The 19,779-nt window shown below is 36.8% G+C and overlaps 1 protein-coding gene and 1 long non-coding RNA gene across 3 annotated transcripts in view; both read right to left on the reverse strand.

Moving 5' to 3' along the window:
• Positions 1-19,779, reverse strand: part of LRP1B (LDL receptor related protein 1B) — a 1,593,459-nt gene that overhangs the window by 403,898 nt on the left and 1,169,782 nt on the right. For both annotated transcript variants that reach the window (XM_032479383.1, XM_032479382.1), the window contains exon 41: positions 19,204-19,575. In XM_032479383.1, coding sequence (XP_032335274.1) covers positions 19,204-19,575 — 372 coding nt within the window. The remainder of the gene's footprint in view (positions 1-19,203; positions 19,576-19,779) is intronic.
• On the reverse strand, positions 8,647-11,050 carry LOC116663602. The gene is made up of 3 exons (XR_004319822.1): positions 9,907-11,050; positions 9,374-9,429; positions 8,647-9,214 (listed from the first exon to the last, which is right to left on the reverse strand). It is a non-coding gene; the product is annotated as an uncharacterized LOC116663602 (long non-coding RNA).

Below are 19,779 nucleotides of genomic sequence, written 5' to 3' on the forward strand. Positions count from 1 at the left end.
GATAAATGTAACACTAGGTTTTTGTTTTTCTTGTTTTACTGTTGTACAATATACCATTGTTTTCCCTAAAAGTAGAGTTGACTAAGTTTACTCTAAAAGTGAGATTATCTGGATGAAAGAGTATGCACCCTTTCAGCATTTCAAAATAATATTTCAAAATGGCTGTCAAGTGGCTGTACAAAATTGTAATTCCCACCAGTATTGTATGAGAGTTCTGATTTCTACACATTATCAAAACTTGGCCACTTATTTTTTTTTAAGTTTATGGGTGAAAAATAGCATCTCATGTTTGAGTTGGAATTGTCTTGATGATTGATCAGGTTGAATACATTTTTAAAATAATTTTGTTTCCTTTTCTGGTAATTGCCTCCTGTCCTAATTTTTCCCATATTTTGATTAATCTTTTTAGTGGTACATTATAAACTGTCATTGCAACCCTTTGTTGCTTTTTAGGAAATACAAATACCTTCTGTGAACATTTGTTTTGCCTTTTAATCTTCTGCTGCAAAAAGTTTTCCACTTCACTGAGGTAAAACATACCAAACTTAAACACTTTCTGATGTGTTTTATGTCTAATTTTTGAAATACATTCCTATCTGGAGTTCATAAATATATTCTATATTTTCTTTGAAATAAAAAAAATCACATTTACATCTTTAATGTACTTGAAACTTACTTTTGCATACAGTACGAGCTAGAGATAGAACTTAATTTCTTGCATGTAAATTATGCTAGCATAATTTATGAAATTCAGTTCATTGTTTTTCAACTGATAAAATGCCAACTTGGTCTAACATATAGAAATTTATAAGATGTATGTATGGATCTGGTTCTAAGCATTCTGTTCTGTTTTGTTTATCCCTATGGTAATATCACATTGTTTTAATTATTTTAACTTTTGAATAAGTGAAGAAGATTCTTTTCAAGGAGAGACTACAAATTTATATTTCTTCAAAATTGCCTGAGTCATTGTTAGAAAATTTGCTCTTCCATGCTCATTTTAGGATCAGCATGTAAAGTTGCATGGAATAAAGTCATTTTGGTATTCTGAGTTGCATTACACTTAGATAATTTGGGGCAAATTTCCACAGCTATAGAAATCATATTTTCCCATCATGACAATGCCATTTTTCTCCCTTCACTTAAGGTCTTTTGTGTGCACTAATATTTTGTAATTTCCTCAGTTAAGGTCTTGTGCATCCTTTGTTTTTGCTAGTTAAAGAGTAGCTTTGCTTGATTACATGTCTTAACTGGTTATTGAATGTAGGGAAGCCATTTAATTTATTTTAAGCTAAAGTGTTTTTCAAAAAGATTCAATGCTCTGATTGGCTAAAACAAAATATCAGAATGAATCCTACAGAATAAGGCTATTATGTAAAACTGAAACATATACTAGTCATAATGCAAAAATATGTAGATGCACAATTCCTGATTTTGTCTGGAACAATCTTTATTTCCCTTCATTTTGTATAGCTGTTTGGTCAGTTATAATATTACATGTTTACTTAGTGTGAAGATAGTACTAATGTTGCTGATAAGAAATCTGATTAAATTCCATCATTCTTTCTCTAGGTGATCTGTCTATTCCTTCTGTCTAGCATTTTAAGGCTTCCCCCCCCCCTTTTTTTAATAAATCTCTGAAATTTTACTTTGATGGCTGACTTAACTTTATTCTTTCCAGCACTCAGAATGCATTTTCAATCGATGGACCCATTTCTTTCCTCATTTCCAGTAAAGTTCATCATTGTCTCTTTGTTACTTTTCTGTCCTTCCCTCTCTTCCCATGTTAGTTACCCTCTACTATAGCTATAGTCATGCTGAACCTACCACTTACCTTCCAAGTTTTACGACTGTTCTCATGATTTTTCAGTTATCTGTTTCTCCACTTTACATATTCATTCCTCATTAATTAGCATTCCATTTGTTCATTCTCACTTTGACTAGTCCAATATAAACTTTATTATGTAAGTTGGGATTTCTTTTAAATTTTTATTATAATGACTTTATTTTTCATTTCAATTATTTTTACTTACATAATTACAGCCTATTTGATTTAACCATTTCATGTATTTTGTAGGCATGTATTCTTTTTCCTCTGACAAACTCCCCACAAAAGTTGTAAAACTGTCCTTGTAATTATTCTATTTTTAGCCATTTAATGATTTTTTTTTAACCTCTCTTACAGCATTCATTTCATTTAGTTGGCTGCTTCAGTTGCCTTCACTTGGCCTCTGGGCTTTAAACTGCATCACTGTATTTTGTAATTCACTTGGGTTTTTGCTCCACAGGGCATATGCGAACTTGGAGAGCCAACAACCTGCAAAAGACTAATGTCAGGATTGGTCACAAGGTTGGTTCTGTAGTCTCTAAGCCTCGAGGGTAATAACCATATGCAGGACATTGGCCCATGAAGCAGATGGCACAGCTTTGCTTCCCTGTGGCGCAGCCTCACCTCTGACCCTGGTTTAAGCGAGCTTTGTACCTGCTTCCTGTCCCTCTATTCTAAGGGGCTCAGAGTCCGATGTTTCAGTTATTCTCACTGCTCTGTAGTTCGGTTGATTATTCAAGAAAACAATCTTACCCTGTTTCTTAAAACTAGCAAACTTTATTTTTTAAAATAATTTTATCACTCGCTGCTGTGAATTTTCAATGTCATCTTTGCCAGAGGTCTTATTAGCTCTTCATTCCTCTTTCCATACTTGAGTTCCCAGAGGCTAAAAAACAGACCTTTTTCATGTTTATTCGCCCATACCTAATAATCTCTGGCGTTTTGTAAGCACATAATGCACTTTTAATTGTATTTGGTGGCTCTTTCAACCTCAGAGCAAAAAACTCGTTCTGCATAAGTTGGGAGGATAAGAGAGAGCGCTTCCATCCTATCCTGTCTCCATAGTCATGCATGTATATATAAATAAATATAAAAGATCTAAACCTGATTTGTGAAAGTTTTTGGACCTCTCTGATAACTTTAAATACTTAATCACATGTCTATAATTTTGTTCTGTGGTAACTGGTAAAAGATGTAACAAAACGAAATGTGTTATTCCAGATTTATGAAAATAGAACAACAAAGGATTTCTGGATTAAGAAGAGCCTGCGTTCACCTCCTCCCACAGACACACCAGAACTACAACTACACGTGGAACAAGTGTTTCTGAGAACGACCTGAGCACTAACCAAATGGACATAAAGGTAAGGCCACATCAAGGAGCAGGAGAAGTGTGGTCCAGTCAGAACCCACAAAACCACTGTGGTGACTCACGGAGGCATATCACAACTTCGGAGGCCCCCCCACCCCCCACGAGGAGCAAGGGCTCCCCAGCCCAGGGGCCCTGCACGAGGAAGGTAAGCCCCCATAACACTTGCTTTAAAAATAAATAAGACTTAGGTCCAAGAGGACTGGAGAGCTGTAGGAAACAAATTCTGCTTTGGAGCATTTGTGCACTAACTCACTGGCTCCAAGTCCCACTGTAGAAGCAGCAGCTTAAAAAGCACCTGGGTCATTCAAGGAGATTCATTGACTAAACTTTCCTTCTAGCCAGCTGGTCTGGTGCCAGCAGGCACCACTCCTGTCATTCTCCATCTTCCCAAGGACCAACCCTGCCCACTCACCTTGGCCATCAAGAGTGGCTCTCTCCCTGCTCAACCTGGCAAGCAGCCTTGGCTGACACTGGTGTCCCTCCAAAGCAACTCCCACTTTGGGGAGTCAACCCCACCCTTCAGTGTACCAGGCAGCAACTGCAGCCTAACCACAAAAGGACAGCACACACCCCTGCAGCACCCAGCTCCGGTGGCCTTGGGGGATTGTGCCTCTGGGCCCAATAGAATACCTTCTATGTAAGATTACTCTTTAAAGACTGGGAGATGTAGCTTGATATACTTAATATATACAAACAAACACAGAGTTGGGCACAGTGAGGAGACAAAGGAATACATTTCACCTCAGAAAAGAAACTGACTAAACAGATAAGCAATTTACCTGATAAAAAGCTGAAAGAGGCATAAATAAACTCACCAAACTCTAGAGAAGAATGGATGAACCTGGCGAGCACTTCAACAGAGGTAAAAAGAACCAATCAGAATGACAGGATACAGTAAGTGAAATAAGAAAAATACACTAAAATAACAGATTAGAGGCTGTAAAATGGATCAGTGATCTTCAAGACAGGCTAGTGGAAATCATCCAATCAGAACAGCAAAGGTAAAAAATTACTTTAAAAAATGAGGAGTCAAGTGTACTAAGATTTGTATTAGAGGGGGTCCCAGAAGAAGAGAGAGTAAGGGATAGGAAACAGACATCCCAGTCCAGGAAGCACAGAGTCCCAAAGAGACCGACACCAAGATGTGTTATAATTTAAATTTTGACATTTTCTTCCTTGCTGATTTTAAGATTCTTAAAAAGTTACATACAAGAAAACCCACAAAAACCAGCCAATGACTTTGCAGTAGAAACTTTACAGGCCAGAAGGGACTGGCCTGATACATTCCAAGTACTAGAAGAAAGGTGGTTGTTTTATCTAGAAAGGTTATTGTTGAAAATTAGAGATAGTTTCTCAGGTGAGCAAAAACTAAAGGAAGTTGTCACCACTAAACTGGCCTTACAAGAAATGGTAAAGGGGTGTCATTAAATAGAAAAGAAAAAGCCATAATTAGAAACAAGAAAAATATGAAATAAAATCCTACTGGTAAATGCAAACATAGTACAGACAGTGGATCAACTAACTACAAAGCTAGTATGAAGGTTAAAAGATAAAAAGTAAAACCATCTCCCTCTAAAATAGTTAAGCACAACACAAATTGTGAAGGGGACAGCATTAAAAAAGTGCCTGAACTTAAGCAACTATGACAATGATATATGTATAGGTTGGTTACATATGAACCTCATGGTAACCACACTAAAAAATCTGTAACACATACACAGGAAAAGAGAAAGGAACACAAACGTAACAGTAAAGAAAGTCAGAAAGGAAGAGAATAAGTAGAGAGGAACAGAGTAAGTACAAGAATAACCAGAAAATGATTAACAAAATGGCAATAAGTACATAACCCAACAACAATCACTTTAAATGGACTAAATGTTCCAGTCAAAAGACACAGGGCGGCTGAATGGATAAAGAAACAAAACCCACAGGTGGGAGCACCATCGTGGGTTAGTAAGTTGTACGGCCGCCCTGCGCAGCAGAAAACAGCAGGGCAAGCTTCACTTATCTAGAACAGATTCCTGTGCCTCCCAGCATATCTTAACCTAGAACAGTTTAACCTTTTATTTAAATTGCTTAAGATCTATGACTTACACTTTGCTCTGTTCAAATTCCAAAGACGAGTGTCACTCTGATTGTTTGAAGAGCGTGCTCAGTAAACTTGAGAGTCTGCGGGGGTCCCGGGGAGTGGGTCTCTCGCTCCCTCTCCCTGTCTTGACTTGAATAATCCTTTCTCCCACCGTGAAGTGGTGACCCTGATGTGATAGTCTTCAGCTGCAGAAACCACACGTTTCAGGAGGAAGAGAAAAGAAAATCGTATGGACTTCAAAAACACTTCATCCCGGTAAGGGACAGCAGCGCCTCTCTTGGGATAGCTGCCAACATGTCTGGTACTCAGGGAGAGCTCTCTTTTTCTTTTAAATATGGGCCAACAAATGACTAGAGAACAACTCCTTTACCTTAGGACCTTACAACAGCTTTTAAAAGCAGCCCATTGCACGGTATCTGAGGACCAACTAGTTAAATTGCTTCAAACCGTGCATGAAATTTGTCCCTGGTTTCCAGACCAAGATTTAGAATTATGGGAACAAGCTGGAAGAACTCTAAAGAGAAAACATGACCGGGGGAAAAGGTTCCCACCTATATATTAGTAACCTGGAGTTTAGGTCCTACAGCCTCTATGTTTCCCCTTCCTGCTCCTGCCCTGCCCTCTGCCCCACCATTTGTAGAAAATGATCTTCCTTTTCCGCCTCCTCCCGCTAAAATAGTAAAAAAATACAGAAATGGAGAAACCTTCTGTCATGCAACAATGTTTCAAGGAGGGCCTCATGCTTTCCCAGTTATTGCTACTCCTGGGCAGCTGCCTAGACATGAAGCCCACCCTTTTGCTGTGTTCAAGGAGTTAAGACGAAGTATTGCTGAGAATGGCATACACAGCTCTCTTACTAAAGGCATAATTGAGGCTATAGGAATTGGATATACCATGACTCCATGGGATTGGAAAGCCTTAGTTAAAACTGCTCACCCCTGCACAACATGCTGGATTGTGCAATCCACATGTAATTTTGATCTGGGCATTCCTATCAGGGCTGAAACGCTTCAAGGCATTGGACAGTATCCAACGGTCCAACGCCAAACACAGGTAGATTGCAGAGTTTTTCCACAATGCTCCACTATTGCAGCCTGGTCTCGAGTGCCTCCTTTGCCACTATGAGACAGGGAGCCACCGAGCCCTATGCAGATTTTGTTAATTGCCTAAAACAAAGCATTTCCAGACAGATAAACTTCAATAAATGGCTTATGAAAATGCTAATGCTGATTGCCCAGCCGCTCTATCCTGTATACGGACTCAAGCTCCAGACATTGCTAAATTCAAAGCTTGTCAAAATGCGGGCACAAAAACACACAAGTACTAGCGGCTTTAATAAAACCCTCACTAAACTCTCACACCTGCTTTAAAGGTGGCCCCTCAAAGAGGAGAAACTTATTCAAGCTACCTCACTAGTTCAGCAACAATTAGAAGCTGGACATACCGAGCCCTCTATGAGCCCTTGGAACACTCCTGTTTTTACCGTTCTTAAAAGGTCAGGAAAACGGCAATTACTGCATGACCTTCGGGCTATTAACGCTATTCGTCAGCCAGCGGGGGCATCACAACTTGGTCTTCCTGACCCTGCTTTAATTCCTGCAGACTGGCCTGTTATTGTTGCCGAGCTCAAAGATTGCTTCTTTATTATGCCTTTAGCTGAACAAGACCGTGAATGCTTTGCGTTCTACCTTAATCTGACAATCAGGCCCCCTAGCTCGTTATCAATGGTGGGTTTTATCACAGGGAATAATTAATAGTGCCACAATTTGTCAGTATTTTGTACATCAAACTTTACTACCCACCTGTAAGGCTACTCCCTCCTGTATATCAACATTGGCAGATCTCTCTCTGAGAACAAGGACTTCAAATGGCTCCAGGAAAGATTCAGATTCAAACACCTGGGCAATATTTAGGCCAAATAGTCTTCAGCTGAACTATTCAGTCTCAGCCTGTTACCTTGGACACTACACACTTACACACATTAGATTTTCAAAAAATTTTAGGGGCCGTTCATTGGATCCGCCCTATCTTGGGAATTACTATGGGACAACTTTCCAATTTATTCAATATCCTCAAGGGAGATAATGCCTTAGATTCTCCCCAAAGCTTGACTTCGAAAGCTAAAAATCAAATAGCTCTCAGTGAAGAGGCCATCCAACAGCGGCAGTTGCACAGAAGGCAACCAGGCTATCCTACTTATTTCCACTTCCTACCTTCCGTACCCAGACAGGGTTCTTAAGACAATTAATTGATGGTATTCAGCGTTTAGAATGGATATTTCTCTCTCAGTCCCTTAAAAAAACTCTTACTTCATACCACTTATTGTTCTACTATATAAAGGCCGATACTGTTGTCAACAATTAACTGGTTACAACCCAGATATAATTTAGCAAGGAGTCTCTCTAGAGGGCCTCCAATCGTTATTTACACAATCTCTAGATTTTCAGGCCACGATAGCTGACTTTACAGGACAATATATATATTCATTGCTCTCTGATAAATAACTGCAACAATTAGCCCTTATTAATGTCACTATACCTCAAAAGGTTGTGTCTACACCTATTCATGGTGCTATTACCGTCTTCACTGACGGCTCTGAAAAAACAATCTGCCATGGTTTGGTTTGACCAAAAATGGCACAAGGTAAGTTCTACAGGACAAGCCTCTACACAAAGAGCAGAACTTAAGGCTGCCATTACGGCACTCCACCATTTCTCTCACCAGCCTGCTAACCTGGTCGCTGATTCACAATACGTAGTTTATGTTATTCAAAACATAGAACAAGCCTCCATCAAAGAATTAACTGATTTTTCCCTCCTTTCCAGTCTCTTATAGACAAACGACAACACTCTCTCTTTGTTACACATGTTAGATCTCATACAAATTTACCTGGTCCCTTAACCACTGGTAATGCCATTGCAGATCACTTTGTTGGTTACATAGTTTTTTATAAGTCTCTTGTTAAACAATTCCAGTTAACTTTCTCAAGCAAAACAAATCATTTCAGCCTGTCCAGGTTGTCAATCATTATCTGGAGGACAAAAGTCTTGGGGAGTTAATCCCTGTGGCCTGAAGCCCAATCAAATCTGACAAACTGATACATCGCCTCCAAATTCAAACTGTTCTGTCAAAACTGGGAATTACAGCATACTACAGGTATCCCTCACAATCCCCCCAGACAAGCCATTATAGAACATACTCACTCTACATTAAAATCTCAGATTAAAAAACAAAAAAGGGAGAATACACCTGGTATGTCCTTCTCAGATATATTACACAAAGCAGTATATACTTTAAATTTTCTGAATTGCAATTCTCAAGGCCTCACAGTGGCAGATTGCCATTTAATATATCAGCAGCCTCTATAAGAGCAAAAGTATTAGTAAAGATGTGACACATGAAAACAATTCCTGGGAAGGACCTTATGACTTAGTCACCTGGGGACGAAGATATGATTGTGTTCTCTTACCTACAGGACCACACTGGACCCCTGCCCATTCTGTCAAGCCCTACCATGAGCAGGAGAGATCAGTCCTTCAGTCCTCTTCCTTAGATGGTCAATCTCTCCCTCCAAGACTGTCAAGTGAAACCCCTGTCAGAGAACGGCTAAAGCTGCAGATGTGACCTGGGGACAACTTAAAAAACTCAATCAAGAAGCCACTGAAGTCATGCAATGGGTTGGAGCACCTCCCACTCCGGAGAACAGGTTCTTAGCGTACTTAGCGGTGGTATCACAAAACTAAGGTTTCACAAAACCATTCCTGCTCTTTTTCTTTTTATTCCCTCAGCACAAGCCCATTTATACTGGGCACACATTACCAACCCTCCTCTCTACAGACCTGTTTCCTAGTGGGACGCTGATCCTCCTCTAAGCAGCAGTGACACCCGGTGAGCAGGAGGCACTTGGCTCCCTGCTCAAGAACACCTTTTGGAACAACATGATTGGTTAATTCTAAACGATTCTCTTTTTTCTCCCCTTCCTCCAGTATATTTTACAACCATCTATATACACCTAATTGTCTATCAAATCTTGGACCTATTTATATTATCTCCCCAAAACTGATAATCAAAAGGCCAACCTTACCTTTGTTGTTGCAGCAGCAGATGCAGACATTCCGTCCAATCATTTGACCCCTCCACCTGTAAATCACTATCAGATGACTAGGGTCTGGTCTCCTAATAGCCACAGTTTCCCTTTCTAAATCTATACACACAGCAAAAATTGTAAATCAGGTCATGATATCATTACTCCTGCTATGCTTGCTCAAACCCAAATAGATAATGGCATTATGCAAAGATTACAAGCAGTTGAAGCATCTCTTCAATGGCCTGGAGATACAACAAGCCCTTACTGACACACAGTGTGTGATTGGCACCATGACAAAATATGTGTCACCCCCTTGCTCTATAACCAAATCCCAACATTCCTGGGATTTGGTTAAAAGGCATTTACAGGGAGCATTCTCCTCTAACCTTCAGTCCAACAGACGCTCTGTCTACCCAGTTACATGAACAACTGCTTTATACACAAAAGGAAACTATCAAATGTTGAACAAGAAATGTCTGATAATTTAAAATGGCTAAACCCCACCCATTAGTTTCACAGCATCAACCTACCTATTTGGATTATTGGAGCTTTTCACTTGTTAATCCTTTTTGTTTTCTCTATGGTCTGCAAATTGATCTTCTCTGTGATTACTGCCTCAAAGCGCCAAAATCTGATGATCTCCAATCAAGAGTTCCCGATAAAAACTTAAACAAAAAAGGGGGACATGTGGGAGCACAGTCATGGGTTAATAAGTTGTAGGGCCTCACTGCACGGGGCGGTGAGGGGGGGAACAGCAGGGCAGGCTTCACTTATCTAGAACACGCTGTCTTTGATTCATGAGATTCCTGTGCCTCCCAGCCCTTTCATTATCTCTTAGCATATCTTAACCTAGAAACAGTTTATTAACCTTTTACTTAAATTGTTTAAGATTTGACTTATGTCTTGCTCTGTTCAAATTCCAAAGACGTGTCTCACTGATTGTTTAAAGATCCTGTTCAATAAATTTGAGAATCTAAGGGGGGTCTCGGAGTTGGGCTCTCACTCCCTTTCACCTCTCTTGACTTGCTATAGTCTTGAATAATCCTTTCTTCTGCCGTGTGCTTTGGTGGCTAAAACCCACACTTATTTATATATATATACTGCCTCCCAGAGACTTGTTTCAGATCTAAAGACACACAAACAGACTTAAAGGAATGGAAAAAGATATTCCATGTAAATGGAAACACTTATATACCAGGCAAAATAAACTATAACAGGTGACAAAGAAGGGCATCATATAATAAAGCTATCAAACAAGGATAAAACAGTTACAACTATCTATGCACCCAACTTAGGAGCACCTAGATACATAAAACAAATATTGACATAAAGAAGAAACTGATAGTAATATAGTAATAATAGGAAACTTTAACACACCACTTACCTCAATGGATAGATCATCCAGACAGAAAATCAGTAACGAACCACAGGTCCACCTGATCTAATGCGTCATTTGAACCAAACAGGTAACTAGAGAACATTCCATCCAAAAACAGAATACACATTCTTTTCAAGTGCACATGGAATAATTCTCCAGGACAAATCACATGTCAGGTCACAAAACTAGTCTTATTAAGTTAAGAAGACTGAAATCATATCAAGCATTTCTCTGTTATGAAACTAGAAATAATTTACAAGTAGAAATCTGAAAAAAAACCACATGTGGAGGCTAAACTACCAGTGGACCACTGAAGAAATCAAAGAGAAAATTTAAAAAACACCTTGAGATCAATCCAAAATTTATGGGATGCAGCAAAAGCAGTTCTAAGTGGGAAGTTTACAGTGATACGGGCTAACCTCAGGAAAGAAAGAACCCAGTCTAACCTTACAATTTATGAAATATGAAAGATAACAGTTTACTACAAGTAATTAATACACCAACAAACTGAGCAACCTAGAAGAAATGGATAAATTCCTACATACACTTCCAAGACTAAAGAAGATACAGAAAATCTGATCAGACCAATTGCTAATATGAAGTTGAATCAGTAATAATAAACTCCCAACAAACAAAAGTCCAGGAGCAGACAGATTCACTGGTGAATTTCACCTCTTCTTTAAAGGTCTGGTACTTCTTAACCTTCTCAAATTATCCCCTTCCCCCCAAAAAAGGGGTGAAAGAAGAATTCTAAACTCATTCTATGAAGTCAGCATTACTGATACCAAAACACTATAAAGACACTATAAGAAAGGACAATTACAGGCCAATATTGCTGATGAACACAGGCAGTCCACTATTTGACTATGGTCTTAGCATGGTCTCTGCTTCCTCAGGCAAGGGCCACAAAGGTAAAAATAAATAAATAGCACTACATTGAACTAATGAGCTTTCGTACAGTGAAGAAAACTATCAACCAAAAAGGCAGCCTACTGAATTGAAGATATTTGCACATGATATACCTGATAAGTAGTCAATATCCAAAATATATTTTAAAAAAATCATAGATCTTGGTATTTAAAAGTCCAATTAAAAAGCACAGAAACTATATAGACATTTTTTCCAAAGAAGATATACAAACGGTCGACACATGAAAAGTTGTTCAATATCACTAATCCTCAGGGAAATGCAAATCAGAACCCCAAAGAGATATTGCCTCCTACCTGTCAGAGTAGCTATTATCATCTAGACAAAAATAAGTGTTGGTGAGGATGTAGTACAAGGGAACCCTTACACAGTGTTGGTGGTAATGTAAATTGGTGCAACCACTATGGAAAACAGTATGGAGATTCCTCAAAAAAATTATTAGTACACTACCATATGATCCAGCAATTCCACTCCTGGGTATTTATCCAAAGAAAACAAAATAAAAATTACAAGAAAGATGTACTTCTAAGTTTGTTGCAACATTATAATAGCCAAGATATAGAAGCAATCTAAGTGTCCATAGATTATACATACAGAACATACATATATATACAATATCACTCAGCCATAAAAGTGAATGAAATCTTGCCATTTGCAACACTGAGGGGACTAGAGAGTTATTGCTAAGAGAAATAAGTTTAAAAATGAAAAATACTGTATGATTTCACTTTTGTGTGGAATCTAAAAGACATAACGAATTGGTGGCTGTGAGAAAGGAGGGGGTGAGGGGTTGGGTGTAATGAGTCAAGGAGGTACACACTTCCAGTTATAGAATAAGTCATAGGGATGTAAGGTGCAGCATAGTGAGTATAGTTACAAATATTTTAATAACTTTGTATAGTGATAGATACTAGACTTATTGTGTATAAACATCAAATTACTGTGTTATACACCTGAAACAATATTGTAATGTCCACTATACTTAAATTTAAAAAAAACTCTAAAAAAAACCACCTAGAATACCAAGACAAAAATGAATTTCACATCTTACTTGTATTTATGTCTGCCAGCATGAAAAAAGTGCTCAATATCACTAATTATTAGAAATGCAAATCAAAACCACAATGAGGTATCACCTCATACCAGTCAGAATGGCCATCATCAAAAAGTCCACAAACAATAAATGCTGGAGATGATGTGGAGAAAAGGGAACCCTCCTACACTGCTGGTGGGAATGTAGTCTGGTGCAGCCATTATGGAAAACAGTACAGAGAGTCCTCAAAAAACTAAAAAAAACTTACCACATGATCCAGCAATCCCACTCCTGTGCATATATCCAGAGGGAACTCTAATGTGAAAAGATACATGTTCATAGCAGCACTATTTACAACAGCCAAGACATGGAAACAACCTAAATGTTCATCAACATATGACTGGATAAAGTAGTAGTATTATATTTACACAATGGAATACTATTCAGCTATTAATAAAATAATACCATTTTCAGCAACATGGACAGACCTGGAGATCATCATTCTAAGTGAAGTAAGCCAGAAGAGAAACTAATTTGAGAAGATACATGCACCCCGATGTTCACAGCAGCATTATTTACAACAGCTAAGACATGGAAACAATCTAAATATCCACTGACAGATGACTGGATAAAGTTGTGGTATATTTATACAATGGAATACTACTCAGCCATAATAAAGTATAAAATAATGCCACTTGCAGCAACATAGATGGACCTGGAAATTGTCATTCTAAGTGAAGTAATCCAGAAAGAGAAAGAAAAATACCATTTGATACCACTTGTAGGTGGGATATAAAAATGAAGAAAAACAAATTAACTTATTCACGAAACAGAAAAAGACTCACAGGCATAGAAAACAAACTTACGGTTACCAGCAGGGCAGGGAGGTGGGAAGGGATAAATTGTGAGTTCGAGATTTGCAGATACTAACCAATATATAAAAATAAGATAAACAACAAGTTCATGCTGTATAGCACAGGGAACTATATTCAGTATCTTGTAGTAACCTATGGTGAAAGAGAATATAACAACAAATATATGTATGTTCATGTATGACTGAAGCCTTATGCTGTACACCAGAAATTGACACATTGTAAACTGATTATACTTCAATTATATGTGTGTGTGTGTGTGTGTATGTATGTGTCTGTGTGTGTGTACCATTAACTCCTTTTGGTGGGGGGAGGGGTTTGATTTTGGTTTATTTTTGGTTTGGCAAATCAAACTACAAATTCTCTAAAACTTCGAGAGAACTGCAGTGGTTAAACAAATTAGCAACTTTTTGGTTGGGGTTTGCAGTGGTAAGAAGAGTATTTAGAAAAGTTCATGTATATTATCAATGTAGACTAATCTTAATTTTAAAATTCTACTCTGATCTTAATATACTACCTCATATCTGTAATTATAATTATTTCTGATTGTTTAACTACCGTAATTCATATTCTAAAAATAACTTAAGACAAAGATACCTATTCTAATATTTCCACAAAAGTGTCATAAATACAGTAATTTAAAGTTTTAAATTAGATAAAATTGCACTTATTTTTAAGCCCTTTACACACCCTTTCTCATAAAATCTTAACGAAAACATTTAGGAGTTGGTTTCCCATTCTATAGGTGAGGACACTGACAGTATAACAGAGGAAATAAAGAGCAAACTGGGGTCTGAATCCTTACTTGATTGATTCCAAAGTCCTGGACATTGTGTTTCACTTCTTTACTACACATGTGAGTTTATACTTACAGGCACTAATATGTCATTGGTTTTACTCACTTTGATTTTGAATGGAAGGATTAGAATGGCTTGGTTGTACGTACGCTTTGATTACATTCTTTCCAGTTTAATTAACCACTGTGGAAGCAGGACCTGTAAAATGGCAACAAGCTCCTATGGCATTTCTGCCTTCAGTCAGTCATGGGCCTTAAATTTCATCAATACATCATAGAGTGACACTCATAAAACAAAAAATCCTATTATATATGTACCTTGCAAAATCAAAACTTCTTATCTTGGATATTAGTAAGCCAATTTTCACAGTAATCAAAAGGTAGAAACAACCCAAGTGTCCATAAAGAGATGAATGGATAAATAAAATGTGGTCTATACATCAGTAGAACAATGCTCAGCCATTAAAAAGAAGAATGGACTTCTGATAACGTGCTACAACATGGATGGACCTTCAAAATATTATGCTAAGTGAAATATGCCAAGTAATTCAAAATATGCTAAGTGATATACACCACACACAATAAAACAAATATTGTATGATTCCACCTATATGAAATATATACAATGGCCAAACTCATAGAGAAAGAAAACAGATTCATGATTACCAGAGAATTCAGGGAGGGGAAATGAGGAGTAATTGCTTAAACAGTTTTATCTCTTTAAAGAGATAAAAAATATTTTGGAAATAGTGGTGATGGCTGCACATTATGAATGTAATTAGTCACTGAATTGCAAAATTAAAAGTGTTAAATGGCAAATATTATGTTTTATATTTTTTAACCTAATTTTAAAGGTTAAGAATTGTACATTTTAAATGAATGAATTGTATGGTATGTATATTATATCTCAATAAAACTTCTTTTCAACACCTGGCCAACCAAATCCTTCCATCTCTGACTCCTTTATAGGACTCAAGATCTCAACTAAATCATGCTATATAACCATATTCTAATCACACCAAATGATGTTTCAGTCCTTGTCCACTCTGTGCTTTTCCACAGGTTCAGACTTAAAATTTTTTAAGTCCATAGTCTAGAAGAATAGTTTGCAATCTTTTTGACCTGAGGACTTTTAGACTCAAAAAATACTGAAGACACCAGCAAAACTTTGTGTATTTAATTATGTCTATAGCTATTACCATGCTAGAAATTTAAACTGAAAATTTGTTTTAAATATGTATTAATTTCTTTTAAAAATAAAAATGAAATGACTGCATATCAATAGCATCTTCTACAAAATAACTTTTTTTAAATAAGACTATTGTTTTATCATTTTATAAATTTGTGTAATGTCTGGATTACTAGAAGATAATGGATTCTCACATCTACTTCTTCAATCTGTTGTGTTGTTGTAGCTAATATATGCAAAAAAAAAAATCCAGCTTCATATAGCTATGTTTTTTTGGTTGGGGGAGGTAATTAGGTTTTTATTTATTTATTTTTTACAGAGGTACTGGGGATTGAACCCAGGACCTTGTGTATGTGAAGCATGCACTCTACCATTGAGCTATATCCTCCCCACCTTCACAGAGCTAGTAAGTTGGAAAAGGGAGCAGGGTTTTAGCCTTTTCAGATAATTCTGGAAATACTTTTATACTACAACATACGACAAGTGGTAGTTACTTAAAAGTTAGTTTCAGTGTGGCATCAGAAACCATAATGATGTACTTTTCATACCCTATTGCATTAAAATTTGTTGGTTTACCATACTTTGAATGGATCATTTACCTAGGCATGATTTTATCATGTCATTTGGAAAATCCTGGTTCCCTAAGTTATGCGTATCTTCCAAATGTTGACAATATCAGCATGCAATACCCAAAAAATCACACTAGTAATGTCACCATCCATCTCATCAGAAAAGCCCTTAAGTATTGGGAAGCTTTTAAGCTTCTCGTGGTGGATACATATCTTCCAAATTTTAATTTATACTTGAAAGCTTGATTTTTATTATTTGCAACAATTACTGTAGGTCATTTTCTTTGTAGTGACAGACTCATTGTATTCATTCTGCCACATACCAAGGTTTGAGTAACCATAATTTATTCTTTATTCTTTCAAGTAAAAAATGATGTTCTTCGAAAGCAGCATGAAGTCAAATAATGACAGAAATGGTGGGGGCAAAGTTCAGTGGTAGAGCACGTGCTTAGCATGCACAAGGTCCTGGGTTCAATCCCCAGTACCTCCATTAAAAATAAATAAACCTAATTACTTCCCTCCCAAAATAAGTAAACAAATTTTGTACAAAAAGAAGTTCTAAATTTTTTTTTAAATGACAGAAATACATGGTTTCCTTCAGGCAACCATTATACTTCAGAGTGCAACAGAAGTGACTTATGTATATTTCATCACACAGAAAATTAGAGATGTGTACTGAAAGGCCAACATTTAATGAAATTAATTTCTTTATTCTGTCTTTAAGGATGTTCTTAAATGAAACTGGCTCTTTTCTTATTCCTGCTCTTAAGTGACAGTGAAAAATACAGTGATTACTAGTACAGTTTGGTGCTACTGTCTTGATTAGTGCTAAGGTCACAGCAATCTAGCCACCATGGCTTTTGCACCATTGTCGCAAATGTCAACACAGTTAAAAAAAAAAAAAAATAGGCAAATCACTAGTGTTATTATAAAAATAGTTTTGATCTCATAGACTCCTTGACCATGTATTCAGATCCCCAGGAACCACACCTGAAGACCACAGGTTTAGAATCCTTCCCCCTCTTTTCCTCCTCACCGGGCTCAATCAGCTGACAGACTCCTATTAATCTCTTAAATTTCCTCACCTCAGTGGCATCCTCCACTATGGATCTTTAGTATCTTATGGATTCTATTAAATTTCAATGTTTGTTTACTGGTAGTTTTCTTCTTAAACTGCGACTTCTGAAAGTCTCTAGACTCACAGTCATCTTTACATCCAGGGTGCCTGACAAAGACTCTAGAGCACAGAAAGTAAATAAGTTAATTACTAGATTATGGAGGCCATGTGAGCACCTCCAATCTCTGAACTGTATCAGTCTAGGAAAATGGAGGACCAAAGAGTATTAGAATGTAAACTTCACAGAGATCTACCCAAAGAATCAACCAGTCTCAGATATACGTGCACCCTATGACTAGTACAGCTATAGCTGCATTTTCACATACACACACATACGCAGGGCAGCCAAAGTGGCATGTGATAGGATTTACAGATTGGCATGAAATTATCAGCAAGTAACCTAGAGAATAAAGAAATAAGTATGTGTTATCTGTATATGCCTGAAGTTGCAAACTTGAACTCATTTGGGAAGGCTGAGTGGGATTTGAATAGGCAAAAAGAATTGTGAAGGATAATAAATACTGAAAGAACAAAATAAACAGTAGCAGGCCTTGCCTGGGATGGCAACGTACAATACAAAGTTTGATGTAAAATACCTGTTTTTCACATGAGTAAACCTATGAGGAGATGCTGGATCTCACTAGGGACCAGGTAAATGTCTATTAATGTAAGTTGACTTTTTTACATATTAGACAGTCATCAGCTAATAAAAATGATAAGATGATTGTTGGCATAAGCGTGGGAAAAATAGGTATTTTTATAAACAGTTGCTGAAAATGTTAAATTGATATTGTCTTTTGGGAGAGACATTTGAACAGTTATAAAAAATTAAAAACACTGATTTGCAATTCTATTTCTAGGATTTTAAGCTAAAGAAACACATGTATGAAGAAACATATTTGTATCCACAAATGTTCATTGTGACACTGTAGGTAGTAAGACACCAAAAACAACCTAAATGTTTGTCAGCAAGAAAATGGTTAAATAAATTAGTTTATCCTTAGGATAGATACAGGCTTTCAAAAGTATAAAAGACAGAGCCTTAGGTACTGAAATGAAAGCTCTTAAAGATATACTGTAAGTCAAAAAAGCAGTGAACACTGCATATAGGAGCATTCCATTTTTGCAACTACAAATAATATACTCACATGTATAAAGAAAATTCTGGAGGCACAACCCCCGTCACTTATAAGCAAGTAAATGGAATTGATCTTGCAGTGATGAGGCAGAAACTTCATTTTTAAATCTATATTACTTGAACACTTTAAAATAAATTTGTATATTTTGCAATTTAAAAAGTAATGAAAAAGACTGACCTCAGTATAGTGAAATTGGAAAAGTGGGGAATATATGGAAACCACATAAAGATAAAGAGAGAGATGTTGCGTGAAGAATATGAAGAAAATCCTTGAAAACAGATGACAGGAAAGTGGCTTCTTTAAATTATGTAGATAACCCACACAATATTATGTTTGGGTCATTGTCCCATAAAATATTAAAAATATTTTTTAAATATTAGGCCATTTCTTTAATAACATTCTCTCACTAAGACTGTTATATCTATTTATACACACACACAAAAGTAATCTCTGGTATTTAAGAAAATAAAAATACGAGAAATCTATTCACTGAATATAATTAGGTAGATATTCTTAAAGACATAATTTCATCCACTGGAAGAAAATAAGATTCGTGAGTTTTATACTGAAAACATATTTTCCATGAATTTTAATACGCATTTATAAGAAACAGAAAGGAATATACTGAAAGTTCCATGATTAGAAACTAATAATTACATATGCTGTACATGCTAGCCATTAATTGCTCCTTTGACTTTTAGGGGTTTGGATACAGTTGCATTCATGCAGTGACCCCTCAAACTTCTCTACTAAGCCAAATGACACCTGTTTCCACCAAACTACTGAAAAATAAATTGTTATACTTACTTTCAATGATGATTTGTCTGTCTTCCCAGTTATCTTTAATAAGCTGTATATTTCCAAAGTGTGCATCGCTGTAAAAGATTCGGTTGGTACCTTTTCTTCTTTGATCATAGTCAAAGGCCAAGGCGATGATATTCTTGAAATAACGTGGATTTTCATATGGCCTTATTGGTGAATTTAAATTGGTTTCATCAGAAAGATGTATACTTTTTAATATTGTTCTCCCTGAATACAGCAAATAGCCTTCATGCCTTAGGCAAGTAATTCCATCCTCTGCCAAATATCCATGGGCACAAGCACAAGTTCTCCGGGCATTTCCTCGATAAAGACAGAGTTGCCGACATCTCCCATTGTCCTTGGCACAAACATTGGTCCCTAGGGATAGGAAAAAAGATACACACATGTATGTTTGTGTTTTTCCTTTTGTTTTTCAGGTAGTTTCCTCTTATAAAAATATTAAATAGTTAATGTTGAATATCTAGGTTTTTATTCCTAATTTTTGGACTAATCAGTGAACATTCATACCCTCTAAAGTACTGCTTTCATTCCAGCTTAAAACCTTGGATTTCTTATTTCTAG

This window comes from Camelus ferus, chromosome 5 (genome assembly GCF_009834535.1).
Source record: "Camelus ferus isolate YT-003-E chromosome 5, BCGSAC_Cfer_1.0, whole genome shotgun sequence".
Lineage (NCBI taxonomy): Eukaryota > Metazoa > Chordata > Mammalia > Artiodactyla > Camelidae > Camelus > Camelus ferus.